Source organism: Phyllobates terribilis, unplaced genomic scaffold, assembly GCF_046119375.1.
Source record: "Phyllobates terribilis strain yellow unplaced genomic scaffold, ASM4611937v1 Scaffold_4__5_contigs__length_816908805, whole genome shotgun sequence".
Taxonomy (NCBI): Eukaryota; Metazoa; Chordata; class Amphibia; order Anura; family Dendrobatidae; genus Phyllobates; species Phyllobates terribilis.
The window spans coordinates 480,580,784-480,601,191 of NW_027362764.1; the positions used below are offsets into that span (position 1 = coordinate 480,580,784).

The 20,408-nt window shown below is 45.0% G+C and overlaps 1 protein-coding gene across 1 annotated transcript in view; it reads right to left on the bottom strand.

The window, feature by feature from the left end:
* Positions 1-20,408, bottom strand: part of F13A1 (coagulation factor XIII A chain) — a 392,887-nt gene that overhangs the window by 73,150 nt on the left and 299,329 nt on the right. The window contains exon 12 of the mRNA XM_073678719.1: positions 7,823-8,110. Within this exon, the coding sequence (XP_073534820.1) occupies positions 7,823-8,110 (288 nt within the window). The remainder of the gene's footprint in view (positions 1-7,822; positions 8,111-20,408) is intronic.

Here is a 20,408-nt window from a genome sequence, read left to right on the forward strand (position 1 = left end):
GTGCACATACTGCGGAAATTTCCGCTGCGGATTATCTTTACAGAAAAATCCGCAGCATTATCAATTATTTTGCGGAAGCGCAGCGTTTTCGCCGCCATTGACTTGCATTGGAACGCATGGAATCCTCATCACAGCACTGCACTGTACATGCAGAATCCATGCGTTTCAATGCGCGGATGGTACCTGGGTCTGGAGAAGAGGAGACTCTCTTCCGGACCTGGGTACCATAGAACCTGTAAAAAAAGAATAAATAAAAAATAAATATTATACTTACCTTCTGATGGCCCCCAGTGTTTTTATCTGATGCGTCCTGGCTTGCCGGCAGCTCGCGATGGTCTGAAAAGGACCTGTGGTGACGTCATTTAGTCATGTGACGGGTCACGCGACCGCTGACGTCAGCAGGCCATCAGAAGGTAAGTATATATTTATTTTTTACCATTCTTTACGGTCACATTATATAAATCCATGCCGGTTGCATGGATTTATATAGTGTGACCAAGTTGTCAAGCACTTTCCAAGTGATGCTAAAATCACTTGGAAAGCGCTTGTCAACCCGCATGCGGAAATGCATGTGAAGAACACTTCACATCCGCTTGTCCCTGGCTGGAAAAACGCATGTACAATCCGCATGCGTTTTTTCTGCCAGGGAGATGCAGAAACGCTCAAAAAAAATCCGGAGCATTTCTGCATCGTGGGCACATAGCCTTACATTGATTGTATGACTCAATATTGAGCACACGTAGCCATCTATGCACAGCGGGAGGCCGCACGGCGCCATCTATACACAGCGGGAGGCCACACGGCACCATCTATACACAGCAGGAGGCCGCACGTAACCATCTATACACAGCAGGAGGCCCACGTAGCCATCTATACACAGCGGGAGGCCACACGTAGCCATCAATACACAGCAGGAGGCCGCACGTAGCCATCTATACACAGCAGGAGGCCACATGTAGCCATCTATACACAGCAGGAGGCCGCATGGTGCCATCTATACACAGCAGGAGGCCGCACATAGCCATCTATAAACAGCAGGAGGCCACACGTGCCATCTATACACAACTGGAGGCCGCACGTAGCCATCTATACACAGCAGGAGGCCGCACATAGCCACCTATACACAGCGGGAGGCCGCACGTAGCCATCTATACACAGCAGGAGGCCGCACGTAGCCATCTATGCACAGCTGGAGGCCGCACGTAGCCATCTATACACAGCAAGAGGCTGCACGGCGCCATCTATACACAGCGGGAGGCCGCACAGCGCCATCTATACACAGCGGGAGGCCACACGGCGCCATCTATACACAGCAGGAGGCCACACAGTGCCATCTATACACAGCAGCGAGCCGCATGTAGTCATCTATACACAGGGGGAGGCCGCACGGCGCCATCTATACACAGCGGGAGGCCGCACGGCGCCCCCCCAGAGACAGAGGTAGGTTGCACGCAGTCACGCACACACAAACATATACAGACATATACATACAGTACAGACCAAAAGTTTGGACACACCTTCTCATTTAAAGATTTTTCTGTATTTTCATGACTATAAAAATAGTACATTCACACTGAAGGCATCAAAACTATGAATTAACACATGTGGAATTATATACTTAACAAAAAAGTGTGAAACAACTGAAAATATGTCTTATATTCTAGGTTCTTCAAAGTAGCCACCTTTTGCTTTGGTGACTGCTTTGCACACTCTTGGCATTCTCTTGATGAGCTTCAAGAGGTAGTGACCGGAAATGGTCTTCCAACAATCTTGAAGGAGTTCCCAGAGATGCTTAGCACTTGTTGGCCCTTTTGCCTTCACTCTGCGGTCCAGCTCGATTGGGTTCAGGTCTGGTGACTGTGGAGGCCAGGTCATCTGGCGTAGCCCCCCATCACTCTCCTTCTTGGTCAAATAGCCCTTACACAGCCTGGGGGTGTGTTTGGGGTCATTGTCCTGTTGAAAAATAAATGATGGTCCAACTAAACGCAAACCGGAAGGAATAGCATGCCGTTGCAAGATGCTGTGGTAGCCATGCTGGTTCAGTATGCCTTCAATTTTGAATAAATCCCCAACAGTGTCACCAGCAAAGCACCCCCACACCATCACACTTCCTCCTCCATGCTTCACGGTGGGAACCAGGCATGTAGAGTCCATCCGTTCACCTTTTCTGCGTCGCACAAAGACACGGTGGTTGGAACCAAAGATCTCAAATTTGGACTCATCAGACCAAAGCACAGATTTCTACTGGTCTAATGTCCATTCCTTGTGTTCTTTAGCCCAAACAAGTCTCTTCTGCTTGTTGCCTGTCCTTAGCAGTGGTTTCCTAGCAGCTATTTTACCATGAAGGCCTGCTGCACAAAGTCTCCTCTTAACAGTTGTTCTAGAGATGTGTTTGCTGCTAGAACTCTGTGTGGCATTGACCTGGTCTCTAATCTGAGGTGCTGTTAACCTGCGATTTCTGAGACTGGTGACTCGGATAAACTTATCCTCAGAAGCAGAGGTGACTCTTGGTCTTCCTTTCCTGGGGCAGTCCTCATGTGAGCCAGTTTCTTTGTAGCGCTTGATGGTTTTTACAACTGCACTTGGGGACACTTTCAAAGTTTGCCCAATTTTTCGGACTGACTGACCTTAATTTCTTAAAGTAATGATGTTTTTCTTTACTTGGCTGCTTTTTTCTTGCCATAATACAGATTCTAACAGTCTATTCAGTAGGACTATCAGCTGTGTATCCACCTGACTTCTGCACAACACAACTGATGGTCCCAAGCCCATTTATAAGGGAAGAAATCCCACTTATTAAACCTGACAGGGCACACCTGTGAAGTGAAAACCATTTTGGTGACTACCTCTTGAAGCTCATCAAGAGAATGCCAAGAGTGTGCAAAGCAGTCATCAAAGCAAAAGGTGGCTACTTTGAAGAACCTAGAATATAAGACATATTTTCAGTTTTTTCACACTTTTTTGTTAAGTATATAATTCCACATGTGTTAATTCATAGTTTTGATGCCTTCAGTGTGAATGTACAATTTTCATAGTCATGAAAATACACAAAAATCTTTAAATGAGAAGGTGTGTCCAAACTTTTGGTCTGTACTGTACACGCATAAACACATTTGAAACAAAAAAATACATATAAACAGACCTCACACAATGATATCTGCCTGTACACACACACACACACACACACACACACTCAATCACACACACACTCACACATACACACTCACACACGCACACACTCTCACACACACTCACCATCCCCCGGCTCCAGTCCTCCTGCTCCTCTCCGGTGCAGCAGTGCAAGCCGGGTGCACACTGCGTGACGTCACAGCTAGGAGACACGGCCGCGCACAGGGCCATGTCTCCTAGCTGTGATGCGGCCAGGCCAGCACAGGGAAGTTAACAGCTGCAGTGCTGGCCCGGCCGAAGAAGAAGCAGCGGCAGTGCGCCGCTGCTGGGGGAGCAGTCCGGGGGCCCCCCGACACTGTCTGCCAGTATGTGCAGCGGCGCCGCACATATAATGAGGGCAATCTGGCCATAGACACCCCGGAGCCTCGGGCCCCCTGGAGGCCGGGGGCCCCTGGCGGTAGCCCAGATTGCCCTCATTATAATCCGCCTATGGTCCAGATGGGTGGTTCCTATTAGCGATTGACAGCTATCTCTGCATGCACACTCATACAGGAAAGACTGTCAATCACTGAGTAGGACTGCCCACTGGACTCATATACGTACAACACCAGGGATTTCAGTGAATAAAATGCAAATTTTACTAAAACTTTTCCTACAAAAATACATGTCAATCTGATCAGTTCCTCCTGCTCTATAATATTCTGCCTTTAGGTCAAATAACATTTTCAACATGATAGCTTTCCTTTAAATACTCTTTTACAATTAGCTGATTCAATAATTTTGCCTTTTTTTGCTGTTTAAACAGAAGTTATGTGAGATTTCTTTTTTTGGGTGTGTGAAATATAGCTTTATATTTACCAATGAAGGTGAAATCCATTAAAAATGGACTGTATGCGTGACTTTATTACTGTAAACTCACTTTAAGACGTAGTGAATTTGAAATGTGAATTTACTCTAAACTATGTGTGATGTCAAGTTCCAAAATTGAATTTAGCCAATTGTTCAAGCAAGTTGTAGTTTTATACTATACATATAAAAGGACAGATGAGCTCCTCAACAGTCATATGATGAATCAGTTATTGTGAGGATGATAATGATATTAGGTCCAGAGTGTTGTGGAGAATGGAAGATGCTGACACTTGCTAATTTAAACGTGCCTGCAGTTGAATACCCGAAACAGGATCCTTGGGACCATGCATTGTATACATAAGCTGAATGCAGTGAAGTCTCTGTATGCAGAGTTATGTATTTTTAAAGAAACATAATTTAGTGGTGTACTTTTTACCATGAAACACAACTATCCTTTATAATACACACTGCTCAAAAAAATAAAGGGAACACTTAAACAACAGAATATAACTCCAAGTGAATCAAACTTCTGTGAAATCAAACTGTCCGCTTAGGAAGCAACACTGATTGACAATCAATTTCACATGCTGTTGTGCAAATGGAATAGACAATAGATGGAAATTATTGGCAATTATCAAGACACCCTCAATAAAGGAGTGGTTCTGCTGGTGGGGACCACAGACCACATCTCAGTACCAATGCTTTCTGGCTGATGTTTTGGTCACTTTTGAATGTTGGTTGTTCTTTCACACTCGTGGTAGCATGAGACGGACTCTGCAACCCACAGAAGTTGCTCAGATAGTGCAGCTCATCCAGGATGGCACATCAATGCGAGCTGTGGCAAGAAGGTTTGCTGTGTCTGTCAGTGTAGTGTCCAGAGGCCGGAGGCGCTACCAATAGACAGGCCAGTATACCAGGAGACGTGGAGGGCGCCATAGGAGGGCAACAACCCAGCAGCAGGACCGTTACCTCCGCCTTTGTGCAAGGAGGAACAGGAGAAGCACTGCCAGAGCCCTGCAAAATGACCTCCAGCAGGCCACAAATGTGCATGTGTCTGCACAAACGCTTAGAAACCGACTCCATGAGGGTGGTATGAGGGCCAGACGTCCACAGATGGGGGTTGTGCTCACAGCTCAACACCGTGCAGGACGCTTTGCATTTGCCACAGAACACCAGGATTGGCAAAGTCGCCACTGGTGCCCTGTGCTCTTCACAGATGAAAGCAGGTTCACACTGAGCACATGTGACTGAGTCTGGAGACGCCATGGAGAGCGATCTGTTGCCTGCAATATCCTTCAGCATGGCCGGTTTGGCAGTGGGTCAGTAATGGTGTGGGGTGGCATTTCTTTGGAGGGCCGTACAGCCCTCCATGTGCTCGTCAGAGGTAGCCTGACTGCCATTAGGTACCGAGATGAGATCCTCAGACCCCTTGTGAGACCATATGCTGGTATGGTTGGCACTGGGTTCCTCCTAATGCAGGACAATGCCAGACTTTATGTGGCTGGAGTGTGTCAGCAGTTCCTGCAAGATGAAGGCATTGAAGCTATGTATTGGCCCGCCCATTCCCCAGACCAGAACCCGATTGAGCACATCTGGGACATCATGTCTCGCTCCATCCACCAACGTCACGTTGCACCACAGACTGTCGAGGAGTTGGCGGATGCTTTAGTCCAGGTCTAGGAGGAGATCCCAAAGGAGACCATCCGCAAGCTCATCAGGAGCATGCCCAGGCGTTGTAGGGAGGTCATACAGGCTCGTGGAGGCCACACACAATACTGAACCTCATTTTGACTTGTTTTAAGGACATTACATCAAAGTTGGATCAGCCTGTAGTGTGTTTTTCTACTTTAATTTTGGGGGTGACTCCAAATCCAGGCCTCCATTGGTTAATAAATTTGATTTCCATTGGTGATTTTTGTGTGATTTTGTTGTCAGCACATTCAACTTTGTACAGAACAAAGTGTTCAATGAGAATATTTCATTCATTCATATCTAGGATGTGTTATTTGAGTGTTCCCTTTATTTTTTTGAGCAGTGTATTTATAGCAGGTAGTGAACATAATGTACTATGTCTAATAGGAGGTCTGCCCTCTGTGACCTCAAGAACTAAGAGGAAACAGTTGTGCCAATTTGTTGCATACCAGCTCTGATTTGCCTTTTTTCTGCAGATCACACAGTCACGTTGTTATAGTCAATGGCTAACCATCAATGAAATCAATATACAGATGTGCTTTGTACATTAGAGATATTTTATACTTGTTCTCTGCACCGCCCGAATGATAAAGTTCTGAAAGGAGGATCCCAATCATTAAAGGGGTTGTGCACTACTTGAACAACCCCTTTTTAAACTAAATGATTGCCCCCGATAAAATAAAACAGCTTATACTCACCTCCCGTGTCGGCGCCGTTCCAGCGGTGTCAGCACTCGCTCTCCTCGGGGCTGCCATGCGATTGTTTTGACACCGGCGTCCAATCAGCATTTATATCACTGTCCCCACCTTCAGACAAATTGAACATGAAGAAGCTGAGGCTGCTCTCTGACTTCCTCTTCACGTTCAATTTGACAGGAAGCGGGGACAATGACATCAGAGATGATTGGGCGCCGGCGTCACGTGTCACACCAACCGCACGGGAGCCCGGGGAAGAGCGAGTGTCGACACTGCTGGAATAGGGCCGGGACAGGAGGTGAGTATATGCTTTATTATTTTATCGGGGTCTTGCGTGGGGTATGAGAAGGAGTTGTCCAAGTAGTGAACATCCTCTTTAACTCTAAGTTCCCTAATATAGGGTATTTCAAGATAAGAATTTAAAATTAAACCATTATTTAATGTTTTATTAACTAGCATGAATTATTATTCCATTATTGCTTTCACTTTTCCTAGTTTTTTGTTTCACTTGCATTGAGCCATCACACGTTCTCGGCATATCATTGATAGGTTACCACATTTATAGTAACTCAGCGAAGCTAAATGATTGAAACATACTAGGATTTGTTATAAACCCAACAAGACCTGCCAGTAACCTCGTCTCCCTGAGGTAATCAGGAAAGGGATTTTCTATGACAGAGACTGAGGGTCACAAGGGGTGAGCATTATTTTATCCATGTCAGAAAAATGTCAGATGTCGTTTAGTAGAAATGTACTGCTTGCTATGCAATAAAAATTGATTATGGAATCGTCCTAAAATAAAATCTTTACATTTATGTCTAGAGCTCATTTTAATGACTAATAATGTTATTTTAATCCTAAATTGTCGTTCTTTGACATTAGATGCAAGGTTGTAAATTAATGATTCACTAGGAGGCAAAGGGATCTCCTCATAGTAATGGGCCTGATGGTTTCAACTGTCAAAAATAAAATCAGCAAATGAAAAATTTCCAGAAATAATTCCCAGTGATATATATCGATTCAAAAGTATAATGCATATTAAATGGTACACCTAAAATATTACTGAGAATAGGGGATAACTTACTGATAGCTAGGAGTTTGATTACTGGAACCCCCTACTATTCTGAAATCAGGGCTGTGCATCCCATGCCAGGCTCTGCAGAGCCTCATCTTGTATGGGGGGAAGGTTTGCATGCTCGACCTCTGCTCCATTCATTGTTTATGGGACTGCTGGAAATAGCGAGAGTTATACTCCACTTTCTTCAGCAGTCTCATAGACAATGAATGGTGCAAAGCTTGAGCATCTCCACTTCATTCAAGACAAAGCTCTGTAGAACCCAGTTCCCTGTTTCCAGAACCCGATCTAGAGTTTGTGGGAGTCCCTGTGGTTAGATCCCCAGTGATAAGTAAAATATCCCTTAATATTTTTGAAATAATATTTAGGAAATGTAGCTTACTGGATAATGGCTCCAAAGTCACTTGGAGGGTCTTGTTCTTGAATTCTGCCTTCTGCACTCCAGTATAAAACACAACATGTCCCGTTATGAAGGCTGACACTGTATAAAGATTGGAACTTTGGTTCTTGAAAGTTAAAGTGACTTTGAAGTCACTGCCAAATATTGCATTATCCTCTTGAAATTCCATTGTAGTGTCAAAGCCAGAGCGAAATTGTTCCTCATCTTGAAATTCTTTTTTGACACCATACATGAGTGCGGCCTCAAGTGCCAATCTCTCTTCTTCAGTACCTGTAAAAGTAGAAATGTGCAATCAAAATTAAAGGTAGTAAAAATCTAGCAAAATCTAATTCCGTTACATTATGCAAATTCAGCTCTGCTACATCTGAACATTTGAAATATATTTTACCTAAAGGGGGACTCTTGGCTACTTAGCAAAAACACTAACAGAAGTTCTTCAGCATCTCGGGGGACAGCTGCTAGAACAAAATTAAGAAATCAGTTTGAAGTGTGTTCCTTGTCGTCTATGCCAAAGGCAAAATCTACTTATTGTGCTTGCAAATTATTTGATTAGCCCTCATATATGTACAACTTGCTATAGTACTAACGCTTTGATATTACATTTTTTTCACAAAGAAAACTTTTGAATAACACACTTATGATTAAAATCTTGAAAATTCAGCATTTCCTGAATGTTCAATGTTTCTGTTACCAGTGAGCAATACAATAATACAGTGACTGGGAGATGTAATTCACTACCATTACCCTCCCAGGACTATTAGCTGAATAAAGCCTTTTGCCATGTTGCCTGTTGCCAATGATGCATTATTCATGCGTCTTTAAAAGGAATCTGTCACCAAGTTTTCCAAACCCATCTGAGAGCAGTATGATGCAGAGACCCTGATTCCAGTGATGTATCACTTGCTGGGCTACTTGGCGCAGTTTTGCTAAAATCGCTATTTTCTCTGCTGCAGATCTAGCAGTTCTCTGAATGCTGAGCTCTTTATAACCCCGCTCACACCACTGATTGGCAGATTTCTATGTACACTGTGCATAGGCATGAAGCTGCTAATCAGTGGTGGGGTTACACAGAGCACATGAATATGGAGGACTATATGGCAGCAGGTTTACTAGTCCTCTAGTGATAATCTCCTGCTGATAAAATAGTAATTGTATCAAAACTACAGCAAGCAGCCCAGTAAGTGACTCATCATTGGAATCCGGGTCTCTGTCTCCACATTATGCTGCTCTCAGACTAGGTGGTGAAAGATTCAGTTTAACGGGTTAAAAAAGCAATTACTAAAAATTAATAAAATATTTAGGTGTATGCCAAAATGCCCCATAATGATACTCCTACAGCAGGATGCACATATACGTCAGTGTGGATGGCGTCTCTTATGACATCCATCTTGTTAAATGCCTGTTTCTGTCTCATAGCTCCTTTCTTTCTTCAAGCAGACACAATGGCGATTTTACACACTACATGGCTGAGTGTTTATTAGGGTCCGGGATTGTGTGTGACACTTTCTTCTTTCCTGTTGGATGTCATTGCTTCAGTCTCTTGTTAACTGCTTGGTTTTCATTCTACAACCTTTCCTCACATCCATCCTCTTGGGATTCAGTAACTAAGCAACCGCACAGTACTCACACTACAAATCTCCCAGGGATTGCATGGCAAATAGCCCTCCCATTAAATATTGAAAAACCTTAATGGTGATCACTGACTTGCTTTCTTTCACTAGACTTTTTTCCAATTTCCTTTCCTTTTTACTTTCAGTCCAAAACTGCAATAAATGCTGAAATATTTACTGTACCATTCATTAACATGTTCTTTCAGACATACACTGGCTACATCTCAATGATTCCAACAGCGTTTGTTCTGAATTCATCTGAGTAAGAAAAGTGCATATGTTTTGTCACATGAGTTGCATTTTGGGCTTTTGAGAGAAGCAGTTTTTCATCTAAAAGGTCGGATGAATAACAAAAGCCGCTGTACACAGACAACAGAAATCCACACAAAGGAAATGCTTTCTCAGCAGTAAGAGGCTTTGTGCGCCCTGACAGTGGCGTATGTAATCAATGTATTCATTAAAATATTAGAATAATTAATGACATTGATTATCAGTTAATGTTCGCTTTGAAATATATTACTCTGATTGAGGAAACTATACATTATTTGTGTGCAGCCAATATATTGGAGGTTCAGTGCAGGAAGCCCACCGCCCTTAGAGACCAGTAGTGGTCTTCTATTGAATTATTAAACATCGGTTTCTGTGCATCTGGCATATGTCAAAGTCTATCATTTATATGGCTTTGGATAATATATTTTATGCTTTGCTAAAGAAACCAATGTTTTCAGGATGCAAGCTTTCATTATGATTATCAGTTAATTCCTTTGATTTGACCCGTGTGTTACGTTCTTCCACCCCGTGAAAGTACAAATCTTCTCATATAAAGAGCTGGATCGTTATCTATGAGGCAGTAGACCAGCGACTTCCAACCATAGTTCCTTGTAGCCTGGATCCCTAGGGCTTACCAAGAATAAGAAGAGCCGCAAACATGGGGTAATTATAAGGGGATCCGAAAGGTAGAAAAATTTGTGGAGGTTCAGATGTCCAACAGCTTTAAAAAGATATTCCAATCAAAAATAATAAATATGAAATACAACTGCTGGGTCCTCTACTAATATTAGAACAAAGGAGGTGTTTAAAGGGAGCAGCAGTCAAGCACACACCCTGCTGCTCAATTCAAAATCTATCGGACTGATAGAAGCATAATTTACTGCTGGGAGTCCCTCCGTTTTCATTTTGCTCTATATTTAAGGAGTTGTCCACTAGAAGGACAACCCCTTCTCAAGCCATATACAGCGGGTGAAATAAGTATTGAAATTCTTACCAGATGTCGGAAACAACCCTTAACTTAATTTCTGGACATCTATGGCCTGTGTGGATTGGATGGGTTGTTACTGACATCTGGTGAGAATTTCATGTCAATAGCACCTTTAGAAATATATTTACTTAGAAAATTGGTGACGTGTTCAATACTAATTTCACTCGCTGTATTTCTCTCTTATAAAAAATTCTAAAAAATTAACACGTATACTCACCTCCGGTGTGGGCGCTGTTTCAGCGGTGTCGGCATTGCCTTTCCCGGGGCAGCTCTCACTTCCTCTGGATGTATGTGATTTGTCCAAATGCAGGGAGAGTGAAGCAGTTGCTGATTGGTCTCAGGGGTCATGTGATGTAACAATGTCACGTGAGAGAGACAGTACAGGCACCGCTGGAACGCCGCCGACACTGGAGGTGACTATAAGGCTATTTTCACATGTTGCGTTTTTGCTACATTTTTTTGCTAAGTTTTTTTTATGGAAATCAAAAGCTGCATTTTACAGTACCAGCAAAAGCTATGAGGTTTCAGAAATCTCAAGCACACACATTGTTTTTTTTTCTGACTGAATTGGAAAATTGCTGCGTTTTTGAAAACTGCAGCATGTCACTTTTTTCAGCGTTTGTGCAGCATTTTTTTCACCCATAGAAAGCAATGAGTAAGTGCAAAAATGCAGCAAAAAAGCAGTAAAACACAGGTATCAGGTTTTGCTGTGTTTTTGGTGCAGAAAACTCAGCAACAACAGGCACTAAACTGTATGAGCATGCACAAGAGACAAATGTATCTGAAAAGTGCAGCAAAAATTGCAGCAAAAATACAGCAAAACCTGCTTTTTTTAAGAAGCTTTCTTAATGCCAAGAGAGGAGGTTTTCCCTGCGGAAAAAAGTTCAGCAAAAACGCCCTTTTAAGTCCAACAAAGCACAACTAGACCTCTTTCAGACAAGAGTGTTTTTCATGTATGCAAAAAAATATGGTATGTGTGTCATAAGTGTTTTGGATCTGAGTGTCATGAGTGTTTGGTCAGCATGTCATCAGTGTTTCGTCAATGTTTTTCACGAATGGATAAATAAATTACAAAGCATCCCCTATCCAGTGCAATGTTAATTTCTGACAGCACACAGACTGCACAATGGTGCCATCTGTATGCTGTCCATGATTTTCATGGACCCATAAACTTGTATGGCCACTTTTCATCTGTGCTGCCAGAAAAAAAGTGGACATGTCTCTGTGATTTTTGGATGGACATATGGATATGGTCAGAAGAGAAAAACAATGTCTTGTGAATAGCAGCATAGACTTTAACGGATGTGTGTTCTATCAGTGAAAAAGTCGGATAGAAAATGGACGTGCAACACAGACGTCTGAAATGCATTTTGTTATTTATTGTGGTCAACATTTGAGTTCTCAAGTCCAGGGAGATCTACACCGCTCAAAAAAATAAAGGGAACACTCAAATAACACATCCTAGATCTGAATGAATGAAATATTCTCATTGAATACTTTGTTCTGTACAAAGTTGAATGTGCTGACAACAAAATCACACAAAAATCATCAATGGAAATCAAATTTATTAAACAATGGAGGCCTAGATTTGGAGTCACCTCCAAAATTAAAGTGGAAAAACACACTACAGGCTGATCCAACTTTGATGTAATGTCCTTAAAACAAGTCAAAATAAGGCTCAGTATTGTGTGTGGCCTCCACGTGCCTGTATGACCTCCCTACAACGCCTGGGCATGCTCCTGATGAGGTTGCGGATGGTCTCCTGTGAGATCTCCTCCCAGACCTAGACTAAAGCATCCGCAAACTCCTGGACAGTCTGTGGTGCAACGTGACGTTGGTGGATGGAGCGAGACATGATGTCCCAGATGTGCTCAATCGGATTCAGGTTTGGGGAACGGGCGTGCCAGTCCATGGCTTCAATGCCTTCATCTTGCAGAAACTGCTGACACACTCCAGCCACATGAGGTCTGGCATTGTCCCGCATTAGGAGGAACCCAGGGCCAACCGCACCAGCATATGGTCTCACAAGGGGTCTGAGGATCTCATCTCGATACATAATGGCAGTCAGGCTACCTCTGGCGAGCACATGGAGGGCTGTGTGGCCCTCCAAAGAAATGCTACCCCACACCATTACTGACCCACTGCCAAACCAGTTATGCTGAAGGATGTTGCAGGCAGCAGATCGCTCTCCACGGCGTCTCCAGACTCTGTCACGTCTGTCACATGTGCTCAGTGTGAACCTGCTTTCACCTGTGAAGAGCACAGGGAACCAGTGGCGACTTTGCCAATCCAGGTGTTCTGTGGCAAATGCCAAGCGTCCTGCACGGTGTTGGGCTGTGAGCACAACCCCCATCTGTGGACGTCGGGCCCTCATACCACCCTCATGGAGTCAGTTTCTAACCATTTGTGCAGACACATGCACATTTGTGGCCTGCTGGAAGTCATTTTGCAGGGCTCTGGCAGTGCTCCTCCTATCCCTCCTTGCACAAAGGCGGAGGTAGTGGTCCTGCAGCTGGGTTGTTGCCCTCCTACAGCCCCCTCCACATCTCCTGGTGTACTGGCTTGTCTCCTGGTAGCGCCTCCAGCCTCTGAACACTACCCTGACAGACACAGCAAACCTTCTTGCCACATCTCGCATTGATGTGCCATCCTGGATGAGCTGCACTACCTGAGCAACTTCTGTAGGTTGTAGAGTCCGTCTCATGCTACCATGAGTGTGAAAGCACAACCAACATTCAAAAGTGACCAAAACATCAGCCAGAAAGCATTAGGACTGAGATGTGGTCTGTGGTCCCCACCTGCAGAACCACTCCTTTATTGAGTGCGTCTTAATAATTGCCAATAATTTCTATCTATTGTCTATTCCATTTATACAGCAGCATGTGAAATTGATTGTCAATCAGTGTTGCTTCCAAAGTGGACAGTTTGATTTCATAGCAAGTTTGATTCACTTGGAGTTATATTCTGTTGTATAAGTGTTCCCTTTATTTTTTTGAGCAGTGTATTATAAATGAAACATGAAAACATTAGCTAAATAACTTTAATATATTATTAAAAATTTGCTTGTTTGAGGAAATTTCCCAGACTTTTTGAGGGGCTAGCAAATCTCCTGGGCAGCCACAACTGTATGCATTTCCTTAGGAACATGGGTGCACAAAAGAAGGACAGTACTATGTGGTGGCACAAATTGGGGGCATTACTGTTCTATGGGGGAGAAAACAGGGTTCATTACTATGTGGTGGTACAAATGGGAGACATTATTGAGTGGTGCAAAAATTGAAGTCATTACTGTGTGGGGACACAAATGGAGGACATTACTATGTGGGGGACAAATGGGGGACGAATTGTGTGGTGGTACAAATACAAATGGGGTGATAAATGGGATAATTACTGTTTGGGGGCATTACAGGGGGACACAAATATATTTCTTGCACTAAGAGAGGTATTACTGTATTATTTTCGGTGCTGCTATATAAAAGACTGCATGCAACATCTACTACACTGGCAGAAAAAGTAACATGCCTAATTTTACTACTGTTATTTTATATGTGAACATCTATCTAGCCAGATCTTTTGGTCCTTGTGTACTTCCTATTCCTCAAGAACATTAGGTTAACGAAGAGAAGAAAGGGGATGGGATCTGCAAAAAAGGGTGTAGTCTACTAAAGCACTTGAATTGTACTAAAAACAATGGCAGCACTGTATAAAGAATTGTTCTTGATGGCAGTTCTCAAAAGAAGACAAGTATGGTAATACTAGATGGAGGCCCTATGCTATCACATCGGGAGGGCGGTAATGTCACGACGGGGCAGGCTATGCAGCGTTGAGAATCCCACCCCCCCCCATGTGCTCACCCACCTATCCACTCTCTCTTTCCCCCATGTGCTGACTTCTCCCGTCTGTGCTCTCTGCTTTGACCTGTCTACTAGTGTTGAGCCACCCCCGTAGTGTTCGAGTTCGGTTCGGTTTGTCGAACACCCGTGTGTTCGCCGAACTGTTCGTCGAACACCTTCGAAAACCGTTAAAACCAATGGCAGGCAAACAAAAACACATAGAAACACATAGAAAACACCTTCAAAGGTGTCCAAAAGCTGACAAACTGCTCAGAAGACATAACTAACACATGGAAAAGTGACAAGAAGAGTAAAAGGAGGGGGAGACACAGATATAGGCATGTCATGCCCTTCTAAAATCCAAAAAGTGAGAAGCCGACACGGCCAGTCCGCTCCTGCCCGTGCCACCTCCGTGTCGCCGGGTTTGTGCCAGAGCCGCGGTGAACCCTGATGGCCAGCCCCCCTCTCCCAATACTGGTGCCTGTCCGCTGGTGGGTCGAGCGAGCCCCCCTGTGGTGGAGGCAGCTCTAAGCTTTTTAATTTAAATTGTCTCTCTAATTTGAATGAATACACTTTAAATCCATTTACAAGGATCTATTGGAGGGCAAGTCTCATGCCAGCAGCCGCGTAATTCCAGCTCCAGTAGCGTCCACTAAAGCTGCTGCAGTTAAAAAGCTTTTATAAGGATCGAGCTCGGCTGTCCACCGCAAGGCATCCTACTGCCAGTCCCAGCCCCTATGCCTTGGGGTGCCTCCTGATGCTCTTCACTGAGTATCCCATGGTCCCGAAGCATTTCCTTTGAAAAAATTAAGTGTCTAAACTACAGGTGGTGTAGCTTGCTTAACAGCCGGGATAATCCGCTGACTAGCAGACACTGCTACTAGGCACAAAGTATTTCCTGGGCTAGATGCAGTTAAAAATTTGTAATTAGATACTCTCGTTGGATGCTGAGAAAGCATTCCATAGAGTCTCCTGGCACGCCATATATGATTCTCTTAAAAAGCTTGGGGTAGGGGTCTAGGGGACCCTTTTATAGCCAAAATCACGGCCCTGTATCACAATACGTCACCTAGGCTGAAGATAAATGGAACTGTAGCACCCTGAGAGCTCGGTTGCTACAGAGGTATTGCACCTCACCCAGAGGTGTGATATCTCACTCTCAGGTAAGGATGGAGTGTGGATCAGGACCCGACACCTGCATGCATTACACCACATTGCCGTGGGGCAGGGCGACCAATATGCCTCTGAGATGGGCACGACAGTCCCTGTCCCTGGCTGGAGTGGGGGGAGGGAACACTGAGGAAGGGGAACCCTGTAGTGCAGGAGCAGGGAGGAAGCAGTTCCTGGGTGCATTGAGAAGGGAGTATAAAAGGTGGGCACCATCTTAGTTCAGTGCAGAGAAGTCTGAGCAGAAGTGGCAGGGAGCAGGGGCTCTGCATAAGCTCTGCTCCGGAGGCGGGCCTAGTAACAGAGGTCCAGGCCTGGAAGAGGGAGAAGGAAGGAAGAGGAGCAGAGAAGGCTCCAGGAACGAGGAATGAAGGGATCCCAGGGGTGCGGACGGGCGAGTCGCCACCGCATGCCCGAATCCACCTGCGTGGAGGGGTCAGGCCAAAGGGGGAGACCGGTCCCCGAAACTAGTGGAGGCAGGAAACGACCCTCAGCTAGAAACCGGAGGCTGTGACATTTTATGTGGCGCAGCCCCTCGCTACACCCGCTAGAAAGGCATCACATAGGGTCAGGGAAACTGGCGCCAAGTTTACCAAGAGGAGGCCTGAGGCAGCCGGACAGAAGGGTTGGTAAGAAAGGCCAGACAAAGGACACACAAAGGGGGTCCTGTGAAGCGCTCCAAAGTTATCTGGGAGTTGTCTGAGCCCCTCACCTGGTGAGCACAGTACGACGTGGGCAGCCGTTACCTGCAGACGTGGTCTGGATAATAAGAACTGTGAGTAAAGGCCCTGGACTGCATCACTGACTCCGTGTCGTTACTGCTGCTGCCCTGCACCATCACCCCCATCCTCCGCATACACTGCCCTGAGGCTATACTCCTCCCGTGGGGAGTTATGCTACGCTCTGCTGCACCCACAACACCAGCCTCAGCGGTCTGCCCTGCAGCGGCGGTTCACTCTGACCGCAATCCACGGGTGGCGTAGTCGGACATTTAAACATCAAAACCACATAAATAGTTCCGCCACTGGTTTGACCACCCTGAGCCACGGAACCGGGTCGCCGCCACGAAGACTACAACCACCAGCATCCACCAAAAAGGGTCCGGCTCCGGGTGTCCCAAGGCCCAAGGGGTGCATCAGGACATTTTCATCACCTTTCACAATCACCAATGGGACAAGGCAGGGATGTCCTCTGTCCCCTCTCTTATACATCCTAGTGACGGAGCACCTGCTCTCATCAATTCGCCATAACCCCAATATTAGGTGGATTGAGGTGGGAGGCACCGAGTACAAGTGCTCTCTATTTGCTGATGATGTCCTAGTATATATCACTCAATCACATATATCCATCCATGCTGTTATGGCTGAAATAGATCACTTTGTTACATGGTCAAATTTTAAAATCAATGCAGCGAAGTCTGAGGCCCTTGATGTCTCCCTCCCCAAATCCATATAGGATTCCATCCAGTCCAACTTTCCCTTTGCCTGGCCCTCACAGGGTATCAAATACTTAGGAATTCCTATTCATAGAGACCTCTCCCATCTATGTTATCTTAATTTTGGGCCCTTTATTGAACAACTCCATACAGACCACGGTTGGCAAGTTAGAACTGTAAGATTCACTACGTGAACCACTGGTGTTTTGTGGAAAAGCACATGTACACTGCGTTCCAAATTATTATGCAAAAAGTGTTTAGGAGTGATAAGGGAAGAATTTGTTTGTTTGTCAGTTAAACTCATTGATGGTGATGTGTGTCAGGGCTCTTTATATCACTGTAAGCAATTGCAGACACCTGTGCTAATTAGTTTGGCAGGTGTGTCCAATGAAAGGCAAGACTACTTAAGAAGGTTGTCTCACATTATTAAGCAGCCTACATTTTCTGCCAAAATGGGAAAGAAAAAGGATGTGTCGGCTGCTGAGAAGCAACAAATTGTGGAGTGTTTAGGTCAAGGCATGACTACAATCAACATTGTGCGATGATCAGGATGAAGTGTCTTGGCAATCAAGAAGTATGTAGCTGATTCACAGTACACACGTGTGCGTGCTGATAAGGGCAAATTGAGGACTCTTTCCTACAGGCAATTACGTCAGGTTGAAAGAGCAGCGGCAAAAAAGCCTTGTCATAGCAGCAGACAAGTTTTTGAAGCTGCTTGTGCCTCCAACGTCCCCCGAACAACAAGATGCAGGGTCCTTCAGAGGTTTGCAGCTGTGCATACGCCATCCTGTCGACCTCCTCTATCCACTTCACACAAGCAGAAACGGCTCCAGTGGGCCAAACATTACATGAAGACTGATTTCAAAACTGTTTTGTTCACGGATGAGTGCCGTGCAGCGCTCTATGGTCCAGATGGATGGAGTGGAGGATGGCTGGTTGATGGACACCCCACGCAAACACGGCTACAGCGCCAACAAGGAGGAGGTGGAGTAATGTTTTGGGCTGGAATCATGGGGAGAGAGATTGTCGGCCCCTTTAGGATCCCTGAAGGCACTAAAGATGAACTCCATAATGTATGTGGATTTTCTCAAACAGCACTTCCTGCCATGGTTCAAGAAGAAGAACCGTGTATTTCACAGCAAGATCATTTTTCTGCATGATAATGCACCATCTCATGCTGCACATAAAACATCTGCATCTCTGGCTGATATGGGCATAAAAGGGGACAAACTTATGGTGTGACCCCCATGCTCCCCTGACCTGTACCCCATTCAGAACCTTTGGAGCATCATTAAATGGAGTGTCTATGATGGCGGGAGGCAGTTCGCATCTAAGCAACAGCTCTGGGAGGGTATTCTGTCCTCATGCAAAACAATTGAAGCAGAAACCATCCAAAACCTGACAAATTCAATGGACGAGAGAGTTCAGAAGCTCCTTTCGAACAAGGGGTCCTATGTGAAAATGTAACATCACCTAGAATAAAGTTTTGAGTTGAAAACTGTTTGATTTCAGTTTCTAACAACCTGCTAATGCTTATAATTTCAAAAATGACCATTTTTTTGGTCTTTATTAAAATGAAAAGGTTGATCGAAAAGTTTGGGGGATCTAAGAGTGTGGCAACCCAGTAGTCATGATTACTTCGAATTCTGACAATATGAGGGTCATGCTGCAGGTAGTGCAGCAAGAAGGCACTTATGTGTCTTGCGCATCTCGGAGCCCCAAAATTATTTTCCGGGCTAGATGCAGCTAAAAATTATTATTAATTTTAAATCTGGTGAAGCTTTAGTATAGATGGCCTAATAAGATCAGTGCTGCACACTGCTACAAAGCCCAAATTATTTTCCAGTCAAGATACAGATAAACATGATTAGTAATTTGAAAGCTTAAAACGGTTGGTAGGGTGATTTTAACCAATCATCAAGCTTTTACTCTCCCCAGGATGACACAGGGGTAGAAAAGTCGTTTCGGATCCATGATTTGTTCATCTTTATGAACGTGAGTCTGTCTACATTATCAGTGGAGAGCCGCGTGCGCTTATCTGTCAGCACACCACCAGCAGCGCTGAACACACGTTCAGACAGAACGCTGACTGCGGGGCATGACAAGATCTCCAAGGCGTAAGTGGCTAGCTCCGGCCATTTATCCAGATTGGAAGCCCAAAAAGAGCAAGGGTCCAGTGACACAGTCGTGGCTTCAATGTTTACTTGGAGATACTCCTGTACCATCGTCTCTAGGCGTTGACTATGTGTCAGACTTCTTGTCTCCTGTGGCCTTGCAAAGGATGGGCTAAAAAAGTGGTGAAATGATTCCGCAAAATTGATGTTACCAGCAGATACTGTGGTTCTGTTACGGTTTGAGTGCTGAACACTTGACGGTCCCACGGTTGGCAAGTTGGAACTGTGAGATTCACTACGTGCACCACTGGTATTTTGTGGAAAAGCACATGTAAGATTCTGCAACAGTCTCTGCTGATACTCCTGCATGCGTGCATCCCTTTCTATGGCAGGAATAATTTCTGCAAATTTACTTTTGTACCGGGGATCTAACAGTGTGGCAACCCAGTAGTCAGGATTATTTCTAATTCTCACAATTCGAGGGTCATGTTGCAGGTAGTGCAGCAAGAAGGCACTCATGTGTGTTGCGCATCCAGGAGCACCAAGTCCCTGTTGTGTTGGTGGCGAGGTAACAATCATGCTTCCTTCCTCTGTCCTCTCCCCCCAACCTCGCACAACAGAAATGTGATCAAGGTCTCCCTCATCTGATGAGTCTTCCATCAGTTCGTCCTCCACTTCTTCCTGGGCTCCTGCACCTTCCTCACTAGTTTGGCTGCTATCATGAGCCCTGGTAAAACCATCTCCCCCACCCTCACATGCCTGCCGCCTTGGTGCTGCCGACCGTCTGGACCTTGCAGATGTTAGCCCTTCCGCATACAACTCCTCCTCCTCTACTTCCTCCACCTCCTCTTGTGCCACCACCTGACTCTGAATTCTGTTTAACATGTGCTCCAGCATGTAAATCACCGGAATAGTCATGCTGATAATGGCATCGTCAGCACTAAACATCTTCGTCGCCATTTCAAAACTGTGCAGAAGGGTGCATAGGTCCCTGATCTGAGACCACTCCTCCAGCGTGATTTGCCCCACCTCTGAATCTCGTTGGCCCAGGCTATACGTCAGAACGTATTGCACCAGGGCTTGTCGGTGCTGCCACAGTCGCTGCAACATGTGCAGAGTTGAATTCCACCGGGTAGGCACATCGCATTTTA